We start from the raw sequence: 26,968 nt of genomic DNA, 5'->3' as shown, positions 1-26,968 counted from the left end.
CTCACCCATGCGCTGTACTGTGAAGCCACCGATGCAGAAAGGGGATGAAAGCGGAGAGGAAATCCTTCAGAGCTGCAGATCACAAATTTTAGCCCCTAAAGGGAGACAGGGGCATTAACCTACTTTACTGACAATTTCTGTAACACCACAGAACCATAGAATGGCTTGGATTGGAACGGACCTCAAAGATTATCCAACTCCAACCCGTTCCAACCATCTCCCAAACCATACAAACAGTTCCTATCCCCACTCTGACATCTGCTCCTTCATGCCTACAGGTGGGGCTTGGTATCACCTTCAATATCACAAGCAGCTTACTGGTTCACCTTTTAGTGATAGTGCTTTCCAGCAGGCAAAATTACCTTCCCATCTCCCCACTCCTTTTCAGACTTAAGAGTTTGGGATTTTTGTGAAAAGAAAAAAAAAAAAAAAAAAAAAAAACAACACACTGTATCACTGTATTCCTGCAACCTTTAAATCAGGGTTTTACCAGCAGAACACAGTGCTGCTCGAGGCCGTCACAGCTTGCATCAAACCAAAGGCAGCCTTAACATTGCTAAGAGAAAAACAGTCGTAACATTTAGGCATGCTAGTGGATAAACATCTCAAGAACAGTCTTGGTAACAGCACTCAAATAGCAGGTGTATATATTCAAACTTTCCACCCTTTATTTTTATGTAGCTGTCAAGGACCACATCCTCAGTGCAGGCTGTTGCAAAAATACGACCTATTAACTCTACAACCTACATTAACTCTAGCATCCACCACGTTAAATGCAAGTTGGCTGGGAACCAGAAGAGGAAAAGAGATGTAGAAAAACTGGTGAGAATATCACTTCTCAGATGTGAGAGAGCCCAGCCTGTTGCCTGCAGCACCAGCAACCCATCATCTGTGCAATCCTCTTCAACCGGGTGCCCAGGAAGGGGAGACTGCACATAAATTTTCATACAGATCTGCAATTACACTTAGAGATGATTCAAAATGTTTTTTTTTGGTTTTTTTTTTTTTTTTCGATGATGATTAATAAGGAATTTGGTGCAGGATTTCATTCTATATATTTTTTCCTTAATTGCCCTAACTCTGTTGGCTTTATTTTGTCCTCTTCCTCACAACAGACAACCTCAAAGCAAATAAACCACCTCTATTTCACCAGCTCCTTCATGCAATGCTAGCTTTGTAAACTTTAAAATGTGGCTTCCCAAACAGTGGGAATCCTGCAGTAAAGCCAACTATTGGCACACAGATAGCCACCAATTAACCTACACCACCCCCCAGCATCATTACCATTGCATATTGGTGCACTGTTATGGTACAAGGAAGGAACAAACTGAAGCAACATCCACAATCACAATGTTAGCACTCACCATATCAATGCCTCAAGTTTTTAATACAAACGCTGTCCCCTTTCACGACTGCTGCCCTCAGTGGAGCTAAGCAGCACGACAGGCAGTTCAGGTGGGCAGAAGAGCAGCAGCAGGACGTCAGCTCATCTGCAGAGAGGTTTTTCCAATGCCCTGTGCCAAGCACTTACATGTGCTCAAGTCTGGTTTGCTGCTGGAAAAAGCCAACAGGCTTGGGGGTTTCCACAGCCAAACTAGCAAGACTTTTTAAAAGCCCCGTTAGTAACAAGATAGCAAACAAACAATTAGCTCACACAGCCTAAAACATGCTTCTGCAGTATTTAACACCCAAGACGCTTGACATTTATAGAATCTGTGCATGAAGAAACATAACCACACAAGCCTAATTCTTGAAATCACCAAAAACACACGTGAGTTGCTGGTCAGCTTTGTATCCTGTTTTCTCGGGGGTTCAGGACAGCCTTTGTATTCAGTGGTGTTTCGATCTGTTAGAGCAGACTGCCACGGATGAGAGCTCTGAAGTGTTTGCCGAGACAAGGTGGTGGGAGCCGGGAGTACAACCAACCAGCAGCAGGAGCAATGCACAAATTACTTCAGGCTCCAAATTTAGGCAGTGAAATTCCTTGAGCTGTAGGAGAATTAGCCTAACACCTACCTCATGACCCCTGCAGAATGATGTATGAACATTAGTGAATTGCGTGTGACAATTGACAGTAAATCGGGAAGAGAAAGGAGAAAAAAAGATAAAAAAGAGCAGTTATGAAATGCAAGTGACCTTCTAACCAGAAGAGCCCTTTCTACACAGGGTGTCTGTAGGGAGCAGAGGTGAATCGGTACAAAAGCCAGAGGCTGGGTAGCAATAAAGCGCCGACACGAGGATGTGCCCAGTGCCAGTGCTGGGGATCTCGCGACCGGCAGCAGTGCGCTGAGCCAACACGTGGAGAAAGATGATCTGCAGACATGGACCTGCACGAGCCGGGGGGAAAGAAAGGAGCACACATGATGAAAAACGTATTTTATGGCAGCACATGCAAAAGAGGCTATCCCCCAAAAAGAGAAAGACACAGAATAACATCAAGCTGTGAGGAGAGAGGAAGGAAGGAAGGAAGGGAATTTCTCGCTCAGCCTATTTATGGAGCAGATTTGCAACAGATGCACACGCCTTCTTGCTGAAGGACAAAAGCAAAGAACTGGATGTTGTGAGAATGGAGCTGCACAAGGCACGTGTCATCACATCCCAAGCAAAGTCTCCAAGCATTCAAACCACTTTTTGAGGTGGTTTTCGACATGCCTGCTGGGCAGGGCCCTCAGCTCGGCCCTCATGCTGTGCAGGACACAAATGCTCCCTCTCCTGCATGTGTCCTCACCCGTTATTACTGTACCACAGGCTACTGCTCCTCCAGGTTCCAAAATGACTTTGGCTTGGTTTCACCAGGTGCAAATGTTGAGTTACTGGATGACAAAACTGCCCATTTCTGTGGCCAGTCCTTTCCAGACTGAGCCCAGTGTGGAGGGGGCAGACAGAGCTCAGCAATCTCTAGAAATATTCTCAATTATTTCTATGGCAAAAAAGGAGATTTTAACCAAAAGCTCTAACAAGAAAAGGAAAAGCTGTACCTCATGCTCTTGCTCAGAATAAAATCCACTCCAGCTATTTCTTAAACGCTTTTTATTTAAACCCTCAAATAGTTCTGTACTGGGCTCTTTGGGGTGCTACTCTCACAGCCATCGTACCAACAAAGAAACCAGCTTTCAGAATGAAGCCACTAATTGTCCACAAAGCAAATTACTGCCAGGCCAGTAAAATTACCTGCCATTACCCAGTGGTGACCAAGTTCATATGAGAGAAGTTTTAATAAATATACTTTTGTCCCACCCATTCCTGATGTCCAAAAAAAAAAAAAAAAAGTTGATTAAAACATCTCTGCACAAACTACCCCGTGACCATATTTCAGAGCCTTGTATTTACTCACTTCATCAGTAGAAAAGAACAATGAGCTATTATTTACTATGTTTACTGCGACCACACAAGTACTATTAGTAAACTATGCTCCATCCTTACCAAGTGGTTCAGAACCTCTGCCAACAACAAAGTCCAATGCTGAAATCGTATCCCGAAGTTTCAAACATTCGTTGCACAAACCAACCTGCCAACAGGCCAGAAGTATTTGCTGTAAATACAAAACACAAAGCTCCGCTGATTTTTATAAATACGTAAGTAACCACTGAAGCTAGACCAAGTTAAAGAACACGTGTATCCCAATTCACAGAGACCGGACGGCATTTGTACAGCTCCACTAAGCAACATATTGTAATCCATACTTTAAAAAAAGATTTTACACATACGAAACACTCTTATAGCAGTCAGACATAAAATCAGGACGTAATCAAATCTCTACTGTTTTTATGTACAAATCCCTCAGGACTTTAATCTGCAAAATTGAATAATTGCATCTATTTTCTAATAAAGACCATGTGCTGCAGGAGTTGAGCGCGCAAGTTTCCAATAGCTCTGCATAATGTTTTTGGAGGTATTTCTATTTCAAATAAGCAATCCAGTTAAACAGAGATAAACACATACACACACACCAGTGACCTTGTTTAAACAATGCCCCGATTATTGTGATAAATCTTGCTGCCAAATCTATAAATAGAGACTTTTAGAAGACCAAAAAAATGACATTTTAGAATGAGACAGACTTCTCTCTCATCTTTACTGTTTACCTAATTATCTGAACGCATGTGCAGCTTGGATTTTCTCCCCCCTGCAGGGTGCATGACCACTTTGGCCCCACGAGCTCTGGCTGCTGCCGGATGCACGGCGCGATCCTGCGCGTCCGATGCTCTGAGTGCACTTGGGGCAATTTCAAAACTTGCATCACGGTTCGGGTATGTGTGTATTCTGCTTCCCACAGACAGCTCGAGTCCTGACACTAGGCAGATAGGCATCATAGGACTGAGTCACATCTACAGAAACAGGGTTGGGTTTTTATTTATTTATTTATTTTAAATCAAGGCATGGGAAAAAAAAATCCCATTCAAAAAACCCTTCTGAGTTTCAGACTTTGGGTGTCCAAGCAGGAAATGAGGCAAAGAGGGAGAATGAGGAGAAAAAGAGAAAGTTCTTTGAGTCACGGTTACATTTTTGGAATATTACTAGTTTTGCTTTGTCATTGTGCTACAAAAATTAAGCCTGCATGAATTAATGCAGCATTATCTTTTCTAATTTATTTTTTTTTAAGCCTATGCTGCAGCATGAAGCTAATCTCATGCTTGGAGCACACTCCCTATTCACACTGTGGCAGATATTTTTCTGCCACAGATATTCCTGGCCATAGCACACATACAGCCATATATTCCTCTTTCACCCTCCTTCCCCAAACACACAGGAAGGGACATGTGTAAACAAGCAGAACTGACCTCTTTTATACTGGGAAAGAAAATCTACAAATTGAAGGCATGGAACCTGAAATCTTGATTTTTTTGAAGCTTACTGATGCAATGCAGTTTATAACAATAATGTATGGGAAGAAACACCACTGAAGTGCTTTTCTTCCTTACTAAAAATACTCATGACTTAAAGTGCCTTTGCCCTGCTTGATCTATTGACATTTATAAAAATAAAGCTCGATTTTGCAGGGCAGAATGAGGCTTAAGGAGAGAAATCTGCTCGCTGTTCCCCAGTCTATTTTAGTTCGTGAAAGTTATGTAGCACATTATTGTTGTTTCTGAACAAGTTAAAGCTAATTTGAGTTATTATTTACTTATTTATTTTTACAAGTTTCTCTCCCCAGCTGTCATTGTTCGGGTTACTGTCAAGCTATTCTTTCATTTCCTTTCTCTACGCTTGCACAGTGCGGGCCAAAACCATTTGCGACTTTCCTCCCTGGATGCAAGTCGTCATGCATGGATCAATTATGCAGCACTACAATGACTTACAGTAAAGAAGTCATTTGGGGAAGCAACAACAAAAACACAAAAAGCATATGGAGCTCAACTTATTTAAAAATATCTTCAAAAAGAAGCCTGGAAACATCCCGCCTGGGCTGGCGATGCGCGCGGCAGACATGGTGAAGAGCAGCAAGGGAAAAGGCGAAGAGAACAAAGGTATTTTGTTGTCAGGTTTTGTTTTCTTCTTTCCAAAAAAACAAGAACGGCCAGGAAATCCTCCCAATTTGGTATTCCCACCACCGCCACGTTAGATGAAATGCAAGGCCTTCGCTTCCTGTCGCCTCCTCATTTCACAGCGAGCAGGGCTGGAGCAGGACAATGCCAACATCAGATCTCACAGGAATGCCACAAATAGAGATAAAGCTCTGGGTCAGCTCGGCACGAGCTTGGTTGTACTGCCTGGATAGCATGCAACTTCCTATCTCGGTTTCATGCATCCTTTTTTGTTCTTTAAAAATCCCAGCTCGGGCCTCAGGGTCAGTGAGGGGCCTCCTCACAGGGCTCCTGCACCCACCGCCACATCCCCAGGCCTGAGGCAAGCGGTGCCCTGGCTCTGGGAGCTTCATAAAATGCAACTTAGCAGGTCACAAGTGACTCGTGGAGGACACAGAGAGGAGGAGGAAAGAACACACACACAGACCTTAATCTTTGCTCTGTAAATGAGCAATCTTCACCTCACTGAAAGTGCAGCCAGCCCTGATGCCACCGTCCTCATCTCACCACAGGAGCACAGGGCAGTGCTGATCTCCTACAGACCTCCATCCAAGCACCAGCTAGACCAAAGGAAAGCATCCCCAGATCGCCTACACTTGTCTCTCAAACACAGACTGTGTCAGGAATAGCATGGCTAGCAGGGCAGGGAAGCCACTGCCCCTCTGTGCTCAGTGCCAGTGAGCTGGCACCTCAAGCGCCACATGCGATTTTGGGCCCCTTGCTACCAGATGGACACGGAGCTGCTCCTGCATATGTAGAAGAGAAACGAAGCTGGTGGAGGGATGAGAAAACAAGGGGTTTTTAGAAGGACTGAGGGAACTGGGGCTGCTTAGCAAGGGAGGCTGACGGAAGACCCCATTACACTCTGCAACTCCTTGACAGGGGCTGCAGTGAGGAGAGTGGCTGTCTAAAAAAAAAAGAAAACAAAGAAGTCTGACAGAAGAAAAATGATTATTTCTCTAGAGTAAACTGTGGAACAGAGGAGGAAAAAAGATCAGGGATAAATCAGAGCTTATCTTCTTAAAATAAAAACCCCTCAAGGAACATAATTTCCTGCAATTAAAAATAAAAAGACAATCCTCCAGATAATCCTTAACAAATCACCTTAAGAGTTTAATAAGGCTTGAGGGTTTGTTTCTGTGCTTGTTTGTTTTGTTTGTTTTTAAATGTATGTACTAGTGTTTGAAGCTGACCTGTCCCACCTCCTTCTCAACTTCTCCCTGACAACAGACGCACACAGGAGCCGGAATAGGAAGTGTTCAGGTTTGCTCCTAGCACCACCGAGATAGCTTTTCCAAAAAGAGCTTTAGCACATTTTCTTCTTTCACTAACAAGAAGTCTCAGGTCTCAGCTTGTTCCATTCATAACTTCACTGAACTTCTGCAAAGAGCAATGTATTCACCCAGCAGACACAACAACAGCACCAAGTGAAGCCCAAGGTCTCGCCATCCAACTTTGGGTCTCAGGCCCCACCAGACTTCCCTCACCCCGCTAGCCCAAAGGTGCAGCTGACGTTATCACAAAGCAGCAAGAAACTCTTGATACCGAAAGTGCCCGAAAATAGCTGATTATGCTGTAGATATTCACAGTTGTGCAGTAAATACACCATCAACTCTATGTTTAAGACATTTATTTTGGAAATTTGAATTAACCTTTGCACACTCTTTAGATATAAGAGGTTACATTAGAAAGGTCTCTTTTGAGCTTCTTTACCTTTCCGTTCTGGCATATTTCCCACGCACAGAAGGTCAGAGCTCTGTTTCTGTATTTTCTGGTTTGCTTTGTTCCATGCACAGGAGGATGTTCACCACCCAACCAGCAAGTGCAGCATGCCCACAAGCATATACCTGTGTACTCACAAAATATCCCACACTTTCACCCCAAATCCTAACAACTTTGCAAGCTTTCCGCACGCCTGAATGAACTGTGATTTTATCAAGTGAACAAAAATTCACATTTCCTACCAAACTACCAAGACGTGTTTGGATCTTATTATGTACATCCCATTTAGTGTGCGTTGGTGCTTTGGGTGGAAATTCAGGTACACGTTTGCAAAGCTGCAATGGGCAGCTTGACAGAAGAAGGATCACTAAGGCTGCCCACTCCAGGGAAAGTCAGCTTTATTATTATTTATTTTTTTTTGCATCCTGATTTGCAACACAAGCAAACCCAGAATTCATTATTCACACCGGACCGTTGTACCCTGCAGAAGCTCTGGTTTTAAGGCGATCTGGTGGGAGGATTTTGGTGCTCTGAGTTTTTTAAACCTTTCAGTTTAGTGACTGGGAGCTTACAACTCCACCATTTATGAAGGCTCATCTGCAGAACCTGTACCAAAGGCAGGAGAACAAAGACAAATACGTCTTAAACTGACTTTGTTACTGAAATCAGTCTACAGCGGAATTTCGAGTCTACAAAAGGCTTTCCAGAAATAGCACAAGTTTTATACAGAGATGATTGCACATCAATTCCTTATTCAGAATCTCATTAGCACATTCACTGGAAAAAAGTTAGTTTTACGTCTGTTCTCCATTCCTCTACCTACTGATTTTTTTCCTTTTACTTTTTCTGTTCCTTCTCTCCTCTGCTCAGCCATCAAACACAATCAATAGATGGATTAAATCATACAGCCTTTCCTGTTGTATTCACTGTGTTTTTCACAGCTGAACAGCTCATATCTATTCCGTTCCAATCCACAGGGAATTTAAGAGCTCATATATCACTGAAATTCACAGGAGAGTTCACCCCTGTGCATCTTTGATTTCAGTCTATTATTTAAGGTCCATTTTAAAATTACAACTGCGGACTACAAAATGAACTACAATTCAACAGTTTCCACAAAGCAAAAAATGCAACGAATCTAGTCTAATGCTAATTTACATTTTCTCTTTTTAACACCTCCTAAAGTGAGCAATGAAAGTACCATTAAAGTGAGAGCTTCAGCTCCTTTACCATTAAGGCCCCTAATTTTTGCACTATATAGTTAAGGGCATTTTTAAATGAACCAAAAGGTGGCAACTTCCACGTAATTCCAGAAAGGAAAAAAAATCCCCTTTCTACATCCTTTCTCTATTATTAAAGGTAACACAAAAGGATTCCCACTAAAATGACTGAAGCCAATTGCCACAAACTATACTACTGGGAAAATTAAGCAGAATTGCCTACCAATTAGGCAATACAAAAGAGATTAGTGGCACACAACACAATTTCTCACAAAAGAAAATGAAAGAATAAACTTGTATTTAATGCTCGGAAATTTAGGGTCATGAAACATGACACGTAGTAGCGAGAAAGCAGAGCAGAGAAGGAAGACACAGATGTATTTATTATCTTCAAATCCTAATTGCAGCTATTCCAGGAGCAATAAAGCATCAAGGAAATTCAACTGCAGCTTCTTCTGACATAGACATGTCTAACGCCACTGTTACCTGGCCATGCGAACTGGACAATTTCTGTAGAGCTCTTGAAATCTGACAGCTAGAAAGCTATAATTTAGCATGGGCAGTTATTTTTGAGCCCTTACTGAGGAAAAAGCCAAATTTAGCTCAGGGAAGAGCTAGCCACTGCCTGTGATTGTCCCAGAAAGTAACTGGCAATATCCAAAGATTCATAGCAGCACTCGTAAGCTTTAAAAAACTTGAGACACAAGCAGGAAATTAATCACTTACGTATGTTTGTGCTTTTTTGACTAGCCTAATTATAACTTTCCGCCCCAAAGCAACTTTCAGTATTAACTGAACTCACAGTTTAGATTTCCTCTTCCCTCAACCTCAACTATCATCTCATTTGCTATCTCCTCTCAGGCCCTACTAAACTGGAAATCTCATCTTCAAAACTAATTCCCTCTGTTGCTGTTATCAGATAACAACCCTCAGGACTGCAAATTTAATCACGATAATAGCTGAAAATACTGAGGGCAGAACCTGAATGCTCTAAGTGTTTACACCGTCAGCAATAGGTGGTGTTTATTTACACAGTGGTGGGAGTGGGGAGCTGGTTAGGAGAAGGGACAACATCTGCATGACAATTGATGTGATAAACACCCTCTGAACTTTCAATGGATAACAATGGCATATTTGGAAAACTGAGCACCTTCAGCAGTTATCTAACATGGATAAAAAAAACTTTTCAGAAACCTTACTGAGATGCAGCCATTAAAGTGGCTTTCCCCTGGTACAGCTTAAATTGCTTTGGAATTAAATCAGGAAAAATTGTGTTGATTACCAAAAAAAAGCTTATCCTCAAACAGTCAGGGCATCCACAGCATAGGATGGAAGGGCACGAACAGATCTCCGAACTGGAGAGAGCCCCTTCAGAGCGCTCCATTGAACTCCGCAAGCAGTATCACAGCACGGATACTAAGAATTATTTTTAGTCCTGTTTTTGAGGATAGTCTATGACATGGAACTCTTTATTCGCTTATGGAGGATCTAAGCACAAACCTATTGCAGAGATAGAAAAGCAAGTCCAGTCTGTGGAGCTGTCAGAGAATACTACTTGCACTCCAATAATAAAGAAAAACCTATCTTGTCATGTCAGAACACAACTGCCAGTTTACTTTCACAAAGAAAAGCAAGTAGGGAACAAAAGAAGTAACCTTGGTATTGTCTCCCCCCCCCCCCCCCTTTTTTTTTTTTTTTAGTAAAGAGCAGATATGGAGATACAAAGAACAGAAGAGGTTTACTTTTAATAGAAGGTACCTTCAGAAACAAAGGATCTTAAAAATTAAAAAGGAGATTTCCTAATGACAACTTTCCTTTTCACAACCTAAAAAAAAACCACAACAGTATTTCAAGCAATTTAAAACACTCTGTTGTTTCCAATAAACATAAATATGATTTTATACACATGGTTTAAGATTCTGTACTTAACACTGCTTCATTTCCTCTCCCTGCAATTACCTGTCTGCAGAGGAAATAATACTGAAAATTTCTGTGCTAAGCTAGAAGGCATGCAAGAAAAATGAACGTGCAACATAATGCCTTATTATTATTATTACTTATTTTTTTAAAGAATATTAAAAGAGTTGCTGAAGCTAGGTTTTGGAAGGCTGCATGATGGAATAATACAGCGTTACTACATTTAAACCAGACTTGCAATAGTTCTGACACCTGAATTGCAGGATTTTGACACCACAAGATGCTTTTGTTGGTAAATATGCTCTAAAGCACACTCAATTGAACTGGGAGCGTAAGTGTCAGTGCACGCAGGTGATGAAATTAATGCTGAATTTCACTTGGTTATGGAGGTCTGATATGACAACTTTGTGCATATTACCTTTAAAAGCTGTACTAGTCATGTATGGCGGGTTACTGTAAAGGCCCCCAGTGTGTTATCTTTGGCATTCTCAGATATAAGATATTCCTCACGACTTAGAAACCCTCTGAGGTACTGGAGATTCCTGTTAGACTCTCATTATTCACCTGCCAGAGAAAGTACCGTTAAGATGGGGCAGCCATTAAGGCTATTGCTTTTTGTTATTTGAGAGCTTTGATGTGACAACCTCAGCTTTCCTTGAACAGCCTCTTGCACACAACATCATCTTGCACAATCTTCAGATGATATGGCAGCATCTTTTGTGGTGATGCAGCTGAAATAATGGGTGTCATTTCACACATTAATTAAAAGGAAATACAGCACGGAGTTAGAAAACAAAGGATACTGCTTAGCTAAGTGCTTCTCTATAAGTCTTTGTTATTTTGCTGTTCCTAAATGTTTTAGGTTTTCCATACCATTTATCTTTGTTATTTCACAGGGCAAACAATGACTTTAAGGAAGACCCAATTTTAGTTGACTTAAATGCCTCTTCAGCTAAGGCATGGCTCAAGCTCTTCTCAGTTTACCTCAAATCCCCAAAAAATGATTTGCATTTTCTCCTATAGTTGTAGACGACTAGCAGTCTGCCAAATTAAACAGCATTTTAAAAGTAACAGGGATCTCACGAGAGGAGAGAGAAACACAATAGCAGTTGCTAAGCTGGCAATATGCCAGTTGTCTCCTTTGACCGTCACTTTTTATAACCTTTTTGTTTTAAATAAAGATCTAAATCTTGAGATGTTCAGCTGCAGCACCACTGGTGAAATGTTCACGAGTTCTCTTATACAACCAACCCTGAACATATTTATACAGATGGGTCGTTTAAAAAAGAACTCTCAAAGTAAGTAGAAGATAACTGCAGCTGAAATAACCTGTGCCCAACGTGTATTCTTATAAAGAAGTCACCACTTAAAAGTCCCTCCTAAAGATTGATGCTCTTCATTTGGTTCATTAATCCTGAAATCTCTGAAAGAGCGCTGCTGCCAGTTGTCAGTGCTAAAACCACGCATAAATTTGGAACACGCAAACCCAGGAAAACATCCAGATATCCTGTATAAGTGGATCTATCACTAGGAATTAAGAATTAAGTAAGAGATATTTTTTTAATGGCATGAGAAGAGTTAAATAAAGACAAGTGGTAATGAGAAACAGACTCTACTTAGGCACACCAAAGTGTTCATGAGCCTATCTTGCTGCAGATGTTCCTTCAGCCAGAATTACATATGGTAACACAGCATAAGGAGTAGATAAATGTTCTTACTGCTCCCCGTATCTTAAACACAAGAAAGTAAGTACTGGAAGTGTCCTTTACACTTCCCTATAATGTCTCATTACTGTGTCACTCCTTTTTTCCATCTGAAGCCATTGCAACAATCCCTTCACGCAGGCGCTAGCTTCAGACAGGAGGCAGCGATTACAGAACCAAGGTCCTGAGCACCCACAGTCCCCCCACAATAAAGAAACCCAAGTGGCTTCAGGCACACACCGTCGTGCAGGGCAGGATGAGTGCTTGGAGGTGTGTGCCCTACCCGAGGGTTTTTTCATCAGGTGTGCCTCCTCTGGAATCGTGCTCCAAACAGCTGCATTTCGTGTCATTCTCCCAGCATCCTGAAATTCCTAAGGTCCTGCACGTACTTAAAAAATAAAAATAAAAAAAATGCATTTAACACACATCCCCACAGTGTAAATAGTGTGATAAGCCCAAAGAGCCTCTCCAGGGATTCCAAAATTATGCAGAAAGTTATCGCGCTGATGTTTATTGCATGTTTCCCTATTGGCTATGTTTCTTTCATCAAAGAATTGTTCTCTTAAGCATTGATGGGCTAAAACTTCTCTGAAAAAATCTATGCAAGGTCAATGTTTGCTTTAGTCATTTAATACCTGCTAGACTTTTGTCTAAAAATAAAAAATAAAAAAATAAACAAACAACAACAACAACAAAACAAACCTCTAGTTCTCAGACTGCCTTTTTTTCAAGTGCAATTTCAACTACAATCATTCCAGTCTCCTTCTCCCTAAAACAGGGAAATATAGCTGTATTTACGTATTTTCATTCTGCTTCCTTTCACAAAGATTGGTTAATTTACTCCAAGTCCCAGGTTAGGCCCTGTGAGATCAGAGAGTTACTCTCTTTAATTCTCGGTCTTTGTGATACCACGTCTGTCACAATGCAATCAAGGAGATTATTCAACTTCAAATGATGTCTCTGCTTTTCCTAGAGGCAGAAAATTCATAGTTTCTAAAAGGCCTTGAGTAAATGAAGAGAGACAAGTAAATTTGGGCTAGAAGGGAATACCAGTTTCCAGTAAGCCATTCTTGCTAGCAAGGGCCAAAGCAATGCTTTGAGCATCCAGCCCATAACTTCTATGCAAGAGACACTGCTTATGCTTGTGTCTGAATCGTCTCCTCCACAAATACAGACCAAATTGCTGCTTTGTGAGAGAATAACAGCAGCAAGTAATTCACATAAAAAGTCCTATTTTCCAGAAATAACCTATCATTGAGGCTCGTACATTGAGAAAATGGGCACTCGTGCAAACCTTATGGCTCTCCGCTCAGATCGTGACCTCCTGTCCTCAGCAGAGGGGTCTCCTGCCTGGGGAAGGTTCTTCCAGTCTCCGATAACTCACCCCAACAGACCTAATTCACCCGAGATACCGAACAGATTTCCATCCTATTAAAGATTGATTCATTCTGATATGAGGGTGCAAAAATTGTTCCCTGCTGTGGCAGTTTGATGTTTGCTTTGCAGAGCAGCAGCATGAAGCAAGGACACCTACACCAGACAAGAGACGCAGCTAACGATAAATTCCTGAATAAATAAAATAAATTTGAGAGCTTTTTAAAAACATTCACCAGCTCCACATATAATCACACTCCACAATTATTCTAATTTGTGCAATTAAGAGTTGAATAAACACCATAAATTTAAATGAAAAACCCCAGGCACAGGCTGCTGCTACTACTGGAATATTTTAAAATCCAAAATACACAACGCTGCCGACGATGATCTCTGTAACCAACGCAACAGCAGAGAACCATACCGAAACCCAGTTAGCACCAAATCAAAGGAATAAAAATAAAGTGGCGGAATTATTTCTCCTACAGCTTATTAGCATCACTTTCTTCTCAGCCCCATCCATTTGTCAAAACCGCCACAACAGTTCGTGTGCTCCCGAGGTGGATGTCTTTTGCAAGCTCCCCGCTCCCCCCAGCATCTCCCAAACAAGCAAAAAGCCACCCCGTGTCCATGGGCAGCTGCTGTCATTGCGCCAAGCGAAGGCAGAAATCCCGGGTCAGGCTGAGGAGGGGACTTTAGAAGTGAATGCCCAGCGACTGGCGCGTCCCTCTGGATAACCTTATCCTCCACTGATAAAGTTCTTGATATCTCCAGATAGCCTCCTCACACTGGAAATGGAAGATGAAAACAACAACAAAGCCCCAAAGCTCTCTGCCCGCTACTTTCTTCTAGCACAATGCTTTCTGCCCAGTTATCTTTTCCATCAGGCAAGATGTTTTTCCTACTCACCGCTCCACGGCTTTGTCTGCACTAGCATCTTCCTCACCAGGCTCGCCATACCGGAATTTTTAACCGTGTTGTCTAAACCTGCTCCGAACCAAACTGGGTGGAAGAGCTCAAAATAAAAAAACCTGCCAGCATCTAGTCTGCGTCCGCCTGCGCCGCTCCCGCTGCTTTTCCTACTGAGGCTGCACAGGGTCTGGCTGAAGGAGGCTGAAAGCTCCCTGCACACACACACACACGTGTGTGCACACGCACAGGAAGCTTGGAACTGAATCAGTACGAACTGTAGCGACTTCCTTCTCCATGCTGCAGTATCTCTGCTGTAAACAAGCAGCGCACATTAGCTAAGCGAAGCTGAAAAGTCCGGCAGAGAAGGACAAAAGCAGGGAGTGGCCCCGGCGAGGAACAACTATTTTAAATACACAAACATCTTCCCATCAGATTAAACCCAGCTCTTACATTAGGTCAATTCTGAAGCCATTGTTGTGACAGAATAACTCAGGACAAACAGGAGACACCACTTCCTCCTCTGGAGAGCCTCCTGGATTTCCAGCACCGAGTGTCTTGCAGTGTCTATACGGAAGACTTCAGAGAGCTCCTGTCCCTCCAGGGAGGGAAGGGAAGGCAAAGAAGGGGAGGCAGATGCCCAGCAAGCCCGAAAAGAGGCACCAGGAGCCTCGGCTGCTGCAGCAAGCAGGGCAGCAATGCATGGCTCCAGAATGACAGAAGGCACCTTCCGAAAAAGCTGCCGCCTTTTCAGACACTCTGGTTTTGTTTTTTCTATCAGAGACCACCCTAATAAAAAGCTTTCTTCCCTCCAAGCTGGAACACCGAAAGGTCTGGGACTACTCAGCAAGCGTCCTTCTTGTTGTCGCCCTGCAGAGCTGGCTACCCGAAGGCCCCACAGCCCACCTCTTCCCCTCCTGTTTCTCATGACAAACAAAATTCTCAAATCGTGCCATAGGAGTAAAGTAAAATTGAATTGCTGCTATCCCTGAAGGTGTGGAAATGTGAGATTGAGGGGACAGGGCCCAAAGGGCCAGGTTCTTTCCTGCCAGCCAGTTAAGCAGGCCCCGTGGCCAACCCCCACCTATACTGGGACGACTCAGAAACAGTCATCTCCAACAAACCCCAAGTCCACATCCACTTGGACTTGGGGCTCCTAGCCACATAGATGGAAACATTTACCATGCACTGGGGCTGTGCACGTAGTCACACAGGTGCACGCGGGTGTGCACATCCCAGGGACCATCCACAATCTCCTGGGAGTCCTTGAGAGGGTCGGGACGCTCACCTGGTGTCCAGCACCGACATCATTCGAAGCAGCTCTTGGGTATTAAGAAATTTAGGCAACAGCCTGTCCCATTTGGGAAACTGATCCATACAAAAGATAACACGAGGTTCGTGCAGTCCAATACATCAGCGAACTGCCTGAATACCAGCGTGTGTGTGCATCCACACCGAGACATCCAGAACCTCATTCTTCAGATGTAATGAAATCGCTGCTACAGCACAAAACACAAATCATTTCTTTAACATGCGCCAGCCGAAGAAGGCTTCGCATTAACACCCTCATCCCTGCCAAGTGCTGAAACAATTACCACATGAATATTACCAGGGATTCCTTGGTGGAACGATGCTGTTCTCACGGGGAATCTCAGGAGGAAGAAGGCTCTGCACAGCGCCTCAAATTTGTGTCGGTCGAAAGAGCGATAACTTGGGGTGCCCAGGCAGCAGGGACTCCTCAGCCGGGTTGTGAAGGGTGTCCCAGGTAATAAAATTAACAAGCCCCAGGATGAAACAGCTTGGCAGCAAGGGAAAGAAAACACTGCTTCCAGCAGCTGTGCTCTGAGACATCAAATTCCTTTGTTTCTGTATACAGGGAGAAGTGCTATAGCTGCTCTGCTGCTTCTCACACACCAAAAGGAACAGGAAAAAGGTCTTTAATGTGGCATTTATCTAAGGTCACCTACAAAGAACTGCCTGGTCAGTTGACCCCTTGAAGAGGTGTTTGGGGTAAACTAACACCATCAGGTCCAGACACAGGAACAAGAACGAAGAGCAGCACACGGCCTTCAGCTCTGTGCTCCGCTTCTTCCACTCACTTCCATTTTTAACCCTGCTTCCCCAGTATTAGGGACTTCCACCTGACACACATCACAATTATTTGTATGGTTTATGCTTTGGTGATGAGAGCTGATCACAGCTCCTCGCCCCGTCCCAGAAACAGGATGAGTCCCACAGTTTCTTGTCCCGAACATGCCTGGGTTTAGGGCTCTTTTGCCATCTAGGACTGCCCAAAGATCTTTGAAGGTTTAATGCTTCAGGCTGAAGCTCCACAAGCAACCCCTTGAATATGGGCATGCCTCCCTTGCTTGAAAATAATTATGGATAGAAGTAGTTAAAACTTGCTCCGAACAAAAACCATGAGGTGTTCCTGCTCTGGCAGAGCGATTGGACTAGACAATCTTGATCTTTCAAGGTCCCTTCCAATCCCTAACATGCTGTGATTTTGTGAAAAACCTTAAGGTCAATCATATTTTTAACATTATATGTAAAAACAGTACTTAGATTTTTTGCTTTAATTACAAATTCACTTGAAACCTCAGAACTATCACTTTTGTGGCTGGGATCCCAGCACACACTTTAAGCACAGGATCCCGTATTTATGATACCCAGCTCTGAATCAAGAAACAAAGAGGGTTGTGACTGCAGGCTACGTTTGAACTGAAGACCCATGAGCACCTCCAATTTTACAGGCTTCACCAAAAAGGAAGGACATCCTCTCTCCACCCTCGAATACTCCTCCTTCTACACGCTCTTTAAACCACAAAAAAAAAGCTGACATCCAGCACACTGACCTGATGTTTTCCATGCATTTGCCCTCTGATAAGCACACAAATGCCTTCTGCTGGGCGTTTTCCCTGTTAACCTTCCTGAACAGAAACATTAATGCTCAGAAGAAAAAGGAACCTAGTGCAGTAGGTAATGATACTAAATATAAGCCGTGAGTCAAAACACTTTGTTTCTCAAGCCTTCCACTTAACAAGTTGCTTCAGAAGTTCCAAAACACCTTCCCCATGCAGCTCCCAGCGCAGCTGATCATTTCTCAATTTTATCTAATATTTTTCTGAGTGACACACAACCTTAACACCAGAACCATTACAAACGCGTGGAAAAGACCCGACTCAGGCAATGCTTTTACTAGCCACTACTATTAAAAATCTTACCAGCGGTGAGCAAGCCACAGAAGCGTATTGCCACGGACGTAGCGAGCAGAAAGGAGGTGCAGAAGGAAGCTTGCAGAATGGGGACTAGCAGGGGGTGGCCGCAATTCCTCTCGGGAAGCTCCATGATGGGCTGGGTGGCCGCTGAGCGAAGCTGTGGGTACAGCAGGGGAGTCTGCTCCCCAAACCCAACCCAGCAACGGGAAGGAGCCCAAAGTGTTCAGCCAGCCTCGAAAGAGCAGCGTCAAGGCTGGCGACGTGACAAAAAGCCAGCGGGGGATGCTTCCCGCTAGGCGAAGGGCGGTGGGAGGCTGCTTTTGAAATGGAGAAACGCACATTTTTTAAAAAGAAGAGATTAAATATCTAACAGGCGGGTCAATGGAGGAAATCAATGATGCATTAATAGTTTTGATCATTCTCAAAGTATTTACACAGTCTGTATTCAAAGGCTTGCTTTTTAAAAAAAGATGAAAGACCTGCTGAATTATTAAAAAAATATATATTCACATTACCATGTTCATTCCTAAAGCTCATCTCTACAGATATACACCAATTCCCCACCTCCCATCCCTGCAAAACGGGTCCTGGCTGGAAAAAGTCACCTAACTGAAAAATGCATCTTCAGTGCCCTCTATTCAAGACTCTCTGTGCAATAATGTGGCATGGACATAGCTGAGAAAAAGAGCACTGAGGCTGCATGTGAGGTAGCTGTAAGTCTTTGCAGAGATGGGCTTCATTTGGGAGCAGAAGCACAGTTATTTTCAATGCCTAAATGACCATTACAGCTCCAGGTCTCTGCTTTGCTTCATCAGAACTGAAGCACAGGCATGTTATTGGTATCTGTGGGCATTATTAACACTGCTGTGTTTGATAGAATGATTATGGTTTATAGGACACCTAGAGCAAGGGAGGGGGAGACCACACACATCTTCAGAAACGTGATGGTAAAGTGACCTGTTGTCTTCTTGAATCCAGGCTATCAAAACCAAATGTCTCTTCTAACTCAAGACAGGACAAGAAACACTGCAAAAAAGCTGCCAAAAATAAACCAAAACAAAACACCACCACCACCAACAACAAAACAAACAACAGAGGCCAGGAAGCAGAGGCCAGGTCCTCTGTCAGAGGGCAGAGGGCAAGCACAGTGAGTCTGGAGGAGGGGACATCACGGCCATCCTTGGAGAAGCAGCCACTGGGATCTGCAGCACTCAGCAGCTACAGGTTGTCACAAAAGGCTCAGGCAAAACACTGCCCCCAGAATACAGCTGCGCTGTGCCAAGCGCTTCTCGCCTCAAGCACAACGTAGCCAACGAACAAATGACCTTTGCTGGAGCTTACCCGGTACTCGAAGACTACATAAAACGTCTATAGAGAAGGATAAGGCTTCCATAAGGCTTCCCATTTTGTCAACAAAAGGTTTGGATGAGGAAGAATTTGCAGATTGCTCTCTCCTTTTCCCACTGCCCTCCCGGCCCCAGGAGGCAGACAGTTTTCTGTGTAAGTATGCAAGGGAAGGCGTGCTAAAGATTGCTTTGGAGTTGCAATTTGAGCCAGACACAAAAGACAAGAAGCTAAATTCAGAAGATAGGAAATCTGAAACGCGAGTAAATGCCTTTGAAACCTGCACAAATTACACCACTGCCAGTAAAGGGGAAAGCCTTTGTGGCTGACCCAGGGCCAGGAGTGCCAGCCTGGCAGCCCTCAGCTGCAAGGAGTTCTCAGCAGCCTAATTGCCTCGGTTAGCTGCTGAGCACATAACCCAGAATCCAGGAAATTTATTGCAAACTGACTGAGAAACAGCCCCTGGTTCATTAGGCCGGTTAAGGTGCTTTTAAGTGAAATGAACAATAAAGAGATTACAGCTTCTTAATCAAACTGCACTTTTTTAAAAAGCAAGGGAGGGAAAAAGGGAAGGGAGAAATCAGGGAGATGGAGTGTGGGAAGCTAAAACAGGGTCGAGTTTCTACAACAGTTTAAAAAACAGGGAGAAAATGGAAGAAATGTGCACTCGAATTTTGTCTTTACACTTTCCTGGTCCTCATGCAGGATCTTGCAGTCGCTAGCCCAGCGTAAACAGATGCACATAAACTGGGAATGGGGCTTGGCATCTCTCTAGAAAAACAATTTTAGGGTCCATATAAGAGACACAAACCTATTTTTACAACCCTATAACTGTCTGCACCTGCATCACACGCATCTCCCTTCTGATCACTGCTACCACAGGGCCGTTCCCAGTCGCTGCCACTGGCTCTGCTGGAGGAGAGAGGAACAACGTTGTTGTCAGCACCCGAGCAGAGAAAAACGCATCAGGCCTTGCCTCACCCTGCACCCTTGCTTTGAAGGAGGACCTCCAGCTGAAGGATGCTAAAGAGACAAAAGAACAAGTGAGCACTTCCTGACGTACTTCATGGTACTCTGCATAAAGAGAACATAATCCCCTGAAACGCTATTACCTATTTATTGTAGGATACCACCAAGGTAAAATACCAAGGTAGAGCTGTTATTGTGTTAGTAAACAGGACGACCTCCCCGGGTGGAGGGGAGCCCAGCACCCTGTTCTTGGAGCACCCCTCTGGGCTGGGATTTGGCAGACAAAGAAGAGCCAGGCTGCTCGGTTCCCCTCCCAGGACAGAGGGGAAACGGGCCCGGCTCTCCTCTCTGCTCCCAGCACCTCTCTCCCCATCGCGCTTCCTCCAGCAAACGCTTTCCATCGCTGTAACTCCAGACCCGACCGCGCGCTCTCACAGCTGGCAGACAGCTGCCGCAAAACCCACGCTTAATCCCCAAACTTGAGCACATTTGCTACGAAAACAGAAGAGTTCGGAACCGCACGAGAATCTTGTAATTAGCTCTCTGAAATAACCCCCGAAACCCGTGGCAATCCAAGTGCTCCAGGATTTATTTTTCCCCAGAAAACCTCAAACGAGCATTTCAGTCCCATGTCATCATGCGAATACAAACTACTGTTTTTGAGAAATCAGGGAATTTTACATTGGCTCTGTGAAAGTCCGAAGGCACAGTTTTATGGAGCAATTGCTTTTCCCTTAGCGAAACAGAGAAGCAGTTGTTTCCAGTCGTTTTGTACCACTCCTCCTAATCCACTTTCCTTTAAGTCAGCAGATGCACACACCGCCACAGTGCAGCCACTTGTGCTTTGGAAAAGATGGGATGAGAAAAACTTCAAGATATCATAGCCCAAAGAAGTAAATCCCACCTTCCCACCAGATTCCAGCTCTGTTACTTAATTAGAGTGGTGAATTTTCCCTTCTTCTGTGCTTGACATCCTGGGCTTTTTTTTTTAAAGCTGCGACTAGCAAGAAGAAATCAACCCCACCTACCTTCCTCTCTTCTTTCCTCTTCAAAAGTCTGTCCAGAGAGGGCGAAAGAAAGAAGCAGGGGCAGCATTAATGAGAGAGATGCTTCCCTTACAGGAGGAATTGGAAGTATCCTTACACATGAGCAATAATTCCCTGCCTACCGAAGCAGAGCTGGCTCGGCCACTCACGTGTGCAACTGCGATCCAGCAGCCGGCTGGAAAACCTGAGAGTGCAACTGAGCATCATGCCCACGTCGCCTTTTTTGACAATAAGCAGCCAAAAATTTACTTAATGAGGGCAAAGCCTTCCTCGCAAGGGTAAAACTGAGATAGAGACTAGTTTTACAGGGGGTACCATTGTTGTGAAAGGCCCTCTGGAGCCCCGGAGCAGGACTTCAAATGCTAATTCACCACCACCACCACGTCAATAACCTGAGCAGCGTCATTTGTGCAAAATGGTTTTGTGTAAAATGATCATAGTAAGGGAGGAGGGGCAGGGTGAGTGAAAAACCACAAATCCCCTCGCATTTATTTCCCCAACTAAAGCACAAATTTGGAGGCTGAGTAGGGGACAGCCAAGATTGTCCTCATGGCACAGAGACGAGAGAAAGCTTTGCCTTCTGCTGGCAGCTGCTGAAAACGTCTCTAATTCTCCAACGGACTGAGAAAGAGCACAGGTAGCAGCAAACCTAGGGAACATCCTCATCCACAAGGTATGTATTTTGATGGGAAAGCAGCAAGATGGCACGCTGCCCCACGTGGGGCAGCTGCAAGGAAAGGAAGCCCACAGACAAAAGAGACAGGATGAGATATACCATGAGCTATGTCAGAAGGAAATGAGAGAGGAGGAAGAGGAGAGAGAATAAAGCCAGCGTGGTAGCTCGGGGGGTGGAGGAAGAGATGAAACACAGGAATTGCAATAAATGAAGTGTATGCAACTGGTTCTTTCCTATAGAAATCGGAGAGGACAAGATCCTACAGGTATTTTTCACCTCAGCTAACAAGCATGTATCCCCAGGCTAGTGAGGTGTCAGGCACATTTTTCTGAAGACTTGAAGAAATATTTACATTAGAATTAAAAATAAAAGGGAATGCGAACTTCATCCGATACGCAACCTGAATCCAATCCCCGCTTATAAATGGCCGTGGCTGGAGACAAAGCAACACGGCAGGATTACAGAGGCCTCTGCAATGCAGTCAGCAACAGCTGAGGGGTAAAGTTGGAAAAACACCAACGGCCTTAAGAATGCCAAATTAAGTTTGCTCGCACAGTTGCTGCTAGCAAAAATACAAAGCCTTCCTCTCTGTCTCTGCACCACCTCCTTCAGAGCAAAGCCAGGGATGCTGAAAAAAAAAAAGCTAGGAAATTTTTCTACACTAAAATCATAGAAAAATGGCATCTCCTGCTCTGTCCCACCTCCCTGCCCTCTCGGCAGCCAGGTGAGTGACCGGGACCACTGCACAACTGGGTACAGCCCCGCGGATAGCCCCACACTGAGGTTCTTGGTGGAGCCCGCTCAGGAGCAGCCGCGTTATTCCCACTTCGTCTCATGGCAAAACATGCCATTTTGAGTCATTGAGGTCATGATGGAATTGAAAAGCGTTTTCGCACCGTGTCATGGATAAATGGACCGTGCCAGAGCTTACTACAATGCCGGCCGGGCACCACAAAACACCTCCTGCACCTCCTGGTGCTGCCACCTCCTCGCCAAGCACCAAGGGCTAGGCTGCAACTGGAGAAAGGGCGAAGCAGCAACAGGCCCTGAGCTGCAGGGGCGGCTCTCAGAGCCCTGTAATTACAGGAACGAGCTGATTCATTAATAGAAAGCCTAAATGTGGCCCCCCCAGGGGCTGCAGCTCCGCCAGTGGCATTTGGAAAGGAAACGTCGCTCCTGCCAGGGAGCCGCGGCGGCAGAAGGGAAGAGCGGCCAGGCGGTTATCAGCAGTGAGGAATCACCTACTCAGGGAACAACGAATGGCTCTGTTTAGAAAAAGTTACACTGCAAAGAACTTCATTTCACACAGGCCACATTTAGACGCAGAACAGCTAAGTCTCGTTCGCCTTTCTGTGGCAGATTAGCAATAGAAATCCTCAGCCTGCAGTGAAATCAAAGGATTTCTTCGCTGCTAGTGAAGTAAAAGTCACGGTGCTGCAATTCTTAATGATCTTACCGCTGTGGAAATGCTCCTGGTTCCAGAATCCAGCTGCTGGCACGGTAAGGAGGGTTCAGCCCCCCAACAGGAGCAGAGCAGGCGACTCTCCTCTGCAAGGGGAGACTTACCACCAGAGTGCAATCAGTCCTGAGGGCCCCCAGTAAATTCTGTCACTGCCTACAAGTCATCCTTCACAGGAACACGTTCCTGGAAGTTTTCTTGTACACAGCATTATAAAACACATGTCACTTTTCCGGTCAAGCTTATGAAAATGAGTCACATGAAGTATTTGCAAACTTTCTACAACTGCAGATGAATTCAACTTTATCTTGATCCCATACCTACAGACCATGATTCTGGAGAACTGAAAATGCTTGGGAAGATATTTAACAAGGAACATGACAAATTCTGCCTCTTGTGAGTAGATGGGATGTAGAGATTGCCAAATTTGTGCATGGTTATCACCCCTGCTTAAAACCCCTCTGACACAACACTCCGATCTTTTACACGTAGCAGCCCTATCGGCATCCTGGACGCGTTATAGATTGCTCTGTCTTCCTGACTGGTTAGAAAAAAGGAAAACACCATTACTCACCTCTACCCATTACAACAGGAAAAAGAAATCACCTACTGGGAGCTGCTATATCTATATTCCATGCGATTCAGCAGGCAGGAAGAGCCTTGGAAAAGGAGCCTGATTATTCACATGTAGAAGAAAGCACAAAGTTAAAGAGCAAGCACGAGGAAAGCTGCCCTGTCAGCAGCGTGATGCCACGTTCCTTGGAAATGCTGCCACTTCGTTACCTCTCTTCTGCAGGAATTAGGCAAAGCTGCAGCATTCGTGAAGATGAGCAGAAGGAAAAAGGGGTAAGGAAGCGAAGGTGAGGCAAGCAATCCTCAAAAACAGGATTACTCACAAAGTAACCCTGATAAACACACTGCATTGCCTACCCTTTGCTTTCCGTCTCGCACAGCTCTTTCACATACCCTTAGCTTATGTTTGTGCTTATTTTATTATTTTTTCATACAAAAGAAAAGGAAGTTGCACACAGCTTGGAGCGTGTCTGCAGAAACACAACACTGCATCAGCAGCAGCCACAGGCGAGCAGTCAGCAACTCTGACACAGGCGGTACGAGGGATTGCACACACTATGGTCCTTTTGTTACCAGGGCTGAAGGACATCAAATATTTATCTCATTTGACTAGCACGTGTTGCTCCAGCACACTTCCAGCTTACACAGTCCAAGCTTTTGGTCTGAAAACGAGAAGTTTTTAAAATTTGAATTTTACATTTCCAAAGGAGACTGAAAGACCAAGCATTGGTCCACAGTGGCAGAAATGCAAATGGCCTGAAACAATTGTTCTGACAATACGTTAATTCTCAAATTTTTATCATCAGGTTTGTAGTGAAACAGGATATTGGACTCTTAAATCCCTCCCTCCCTCCCCCGAAGTCATTCTATCAGATTTGCTGCAAAAGCAAACAGAGAGAAGAGGCACACAAGAATACATTTAAAAGAACAGGCATGGGAGGAGTAACAACAGGTCTTAAAGGGAAACCTTTTCACTTCCCATGTGGATGAATGCTGATTGTAAACAAAAGCAAAGGCTTTAAAAAGGAAAAGTGTTGCCGTACAATGGCATGTATTATGTTATGTGGACTGACCTCAGTGAGAGACCTGCTGAAAGCTGGACTTTGGGCTGTGCTCACGTACCTTGATACAACATGGAAGTAGTAGCTTGCAAGGGAAGAAGCTCGCACTCCAGTTCCTTGTATTTTAAGGGGGGAAAAAAATATCAACACCCTAAAATCACTTCTTCTCAAGCACTTCCAGTCTCAGCAAGTGCTCTGAGTGAACAGAACGACAGACCCGAAGACACTCCCTGCATTGCTGAGAATGCCCCTCTCCACACGTGGCTGTCTCCACGAGGAAGCCCCCACCCTGACTTCTGCTTTCACTGCGTGTGCTTTTCCTTTCATCTCGGGTTCCGCTGCGCCACCATCCAGGGCTCCTTGGGAGACGAGCAGCTTGAGATCAGAGGGACTATACAACCTTCAGCTTGCCCTCCTCGTGCCAAGCCCAGTTCTTTTGTTCTTGCCCAGCACCTCTCCGAGACCAAGGTGCCCATCACGCTTACACCAGGCACACTTTGGACCCCTCGCAGGGGCACAGGTCCCAAAGCAGGACACAGACGTGCACGAGCATCCTGGCTACAAACCTTTGAGGACTATTATCAGTAAAGAAACGATACAGTAACTTTTGTTCAGCGAGAAAAATGTAATCAGATACCCAGGAGGCCTTCTCATCTTCCAGTCGTTCTGTTTGCTATTACGGCACGGAATCTATTCAGGCTTCAACGTACAAGACAGAGCCCTGTATGGCATCGCATTCATAACGTCAAAACCCTGGCTGGAAAACTAGCATCAAATGCAAGCTAGATGTAAGCACGAGCGTGTAACAATGGAGAAGAGGCAGAGAAAGGAACAGGAACATCGCTCTGAGGCGAGGTTTCGAGGCAACTGTCTAGGGAGTTTCTGCTTCAATGAAATCCCTCTTTAACAAGATCTCCTCGGTGCAAAGGAACACTTCAAAGCTAAGCTACCACTCGCTGAAATTCTTCAATTAAATTGGAGCAGATAGTTCGAAACGAGCTTCAAATTACAGAAATTGGCCCTGAAGGCTCCTTGCAGGATAACTTTATTTAGATAATCAACATAATAATAATACTGGAGGAAAAGTGACAAGAGCAGCACAAATATCCTACTTAAAAAAAAAATAAAAATAAAAAAATAAAGCCACACTTCAGCTTTCAGAAGTCATCCTTCTGCCTGCCCCGAAACAATGGGACTCTGTTCTCTTTGTACTCCTGACATGTTTTATTTCAGCCACCACACCCAGTTCTGGGAAGGGCACTTCGATAGCCGCTGATTTGTTTGCAAGATGGTGCAAGGTGAAGTCAAAGTTAATGATCCCATATCCTGCTTGATTTGTTTAAAAAATAAAAAAAAAACTTCACACTACTAAACACGGAGACAAAATTCAGCTGCACATGCACAAGAAGGAATTGAGTGAAAGGGCTGAAAAGTTTGCAAGATCTACAATTGACAGGGGAGTTTGGTTCAGCAGGGAACAGGTCATGATCAGATTTGCTTTACATAGCCCAGGCAGCTCTTGGATGGCTGGTGGTCGTAATACCCTGAGCTTATTTCCACCGGTGACCTATATATGATAGACAAATTGCACTGATGCTAATCCAGATGAAATCAAAGTGAACCAGCGCGTGCACTGGAGAGGGCGGGTTGGTTTTTCTTTCCACTTGTACATCGCAAGGTACATAAGGTCCCGTACCTAGGCTGAGGAGCTGAAGAGGGCAAGCAGATAATTTTTTACAAGTCAGTTTTGTGTATGATCACCAAGCTGGCCTCTCAGCTGGAACAATAAAAGGATTTCAGCCAAATGAGCATTACTTCCTCCAGACTGTCTTTTAAAAATTAAACTCTATAAAGATAACAACAGACATATTCAGAGCTAATTATAACAGAAATGTTGTAGTGGCTAAAAATGCTAAAAAGAGGTAGTGGAAAAGGAAGGGAGGTAGCTTAGGAAAAAACAAAAATAAACAAAAAAAACAGGGCATGGCAAACCTGTCACGCTCAGCCCTCATGCAGCGCCCGCAGTGAGATGCAAGGTGGGATGTGCAACAGCTCCATGGGCATCGAAAGTCCCAGACCTCAAGAAACAGCCAAGGACATGCTGAGGCCCCACAAATATCTCAATGTGCAAGAAACCAAAGAAGTCTGAGTAATGAGCAATGAGGAAAAATTCAGCAAAGTTTCTCGCCCTGCTTTCTGTCCCACTGAGAGCAACAAGGGGAGAGCAGCCCTGCTGCCAAACCTGCACCCAG

General features: G+C 44.3%; 1 protein-coding gene across 5 annotated transcripts in view; it reads right to left on the bottom strand.

Annotated features, from left to right (window-relative positions):
* The window catches only part of RASAL2 (RAS protein activator like 2), a 176,647-nt gene that overhangs the window by 128,836 nt on the left and 20,843 nt on the right, over positions 1 to 26,968 (bottom strand). The window contains exon 1 of one of the 5 annotated variants that reach the window (XM_068691234.1): positions 17,595 to 17,733. The exons of 3 other annotated variants lie outside the window; for them this stretch is intronic. In XM_068691234.1, coding sequence (XP_068547335.1) covers positions 17,595 to 17,718 — 124 coding nt within the window. In that variant the 5' untranslated portion in view covers positions 17,719 to 17,733. Of the gene's footprint in view, positions 1 to 14,370; positions 14,617 to 17,594; positions 17,734 to 26,968 lie in introns of those variants that run through there. One more of the 5 variants, XM_068691235.1, reaches the window with a different exon arrangement.

Source organism: Anas acuta, chromosome 8, assembly GCF_963932015.1.
Source record: "Anas acuta chromosome 8, bAnaAcu1.1, whole genome shotgun sequence".
In the NCBI taxonomy this organism is placed as follows: Eukaryota; Metazoa; Chordata; class Aves; order Anseriformes; family Anatidae; genus Anas; species Anas acuta.
Note: the sequence above shows the minus strand (reverse complement) of the source record. Positions and strands in the feature narration are given on the sequence as shown.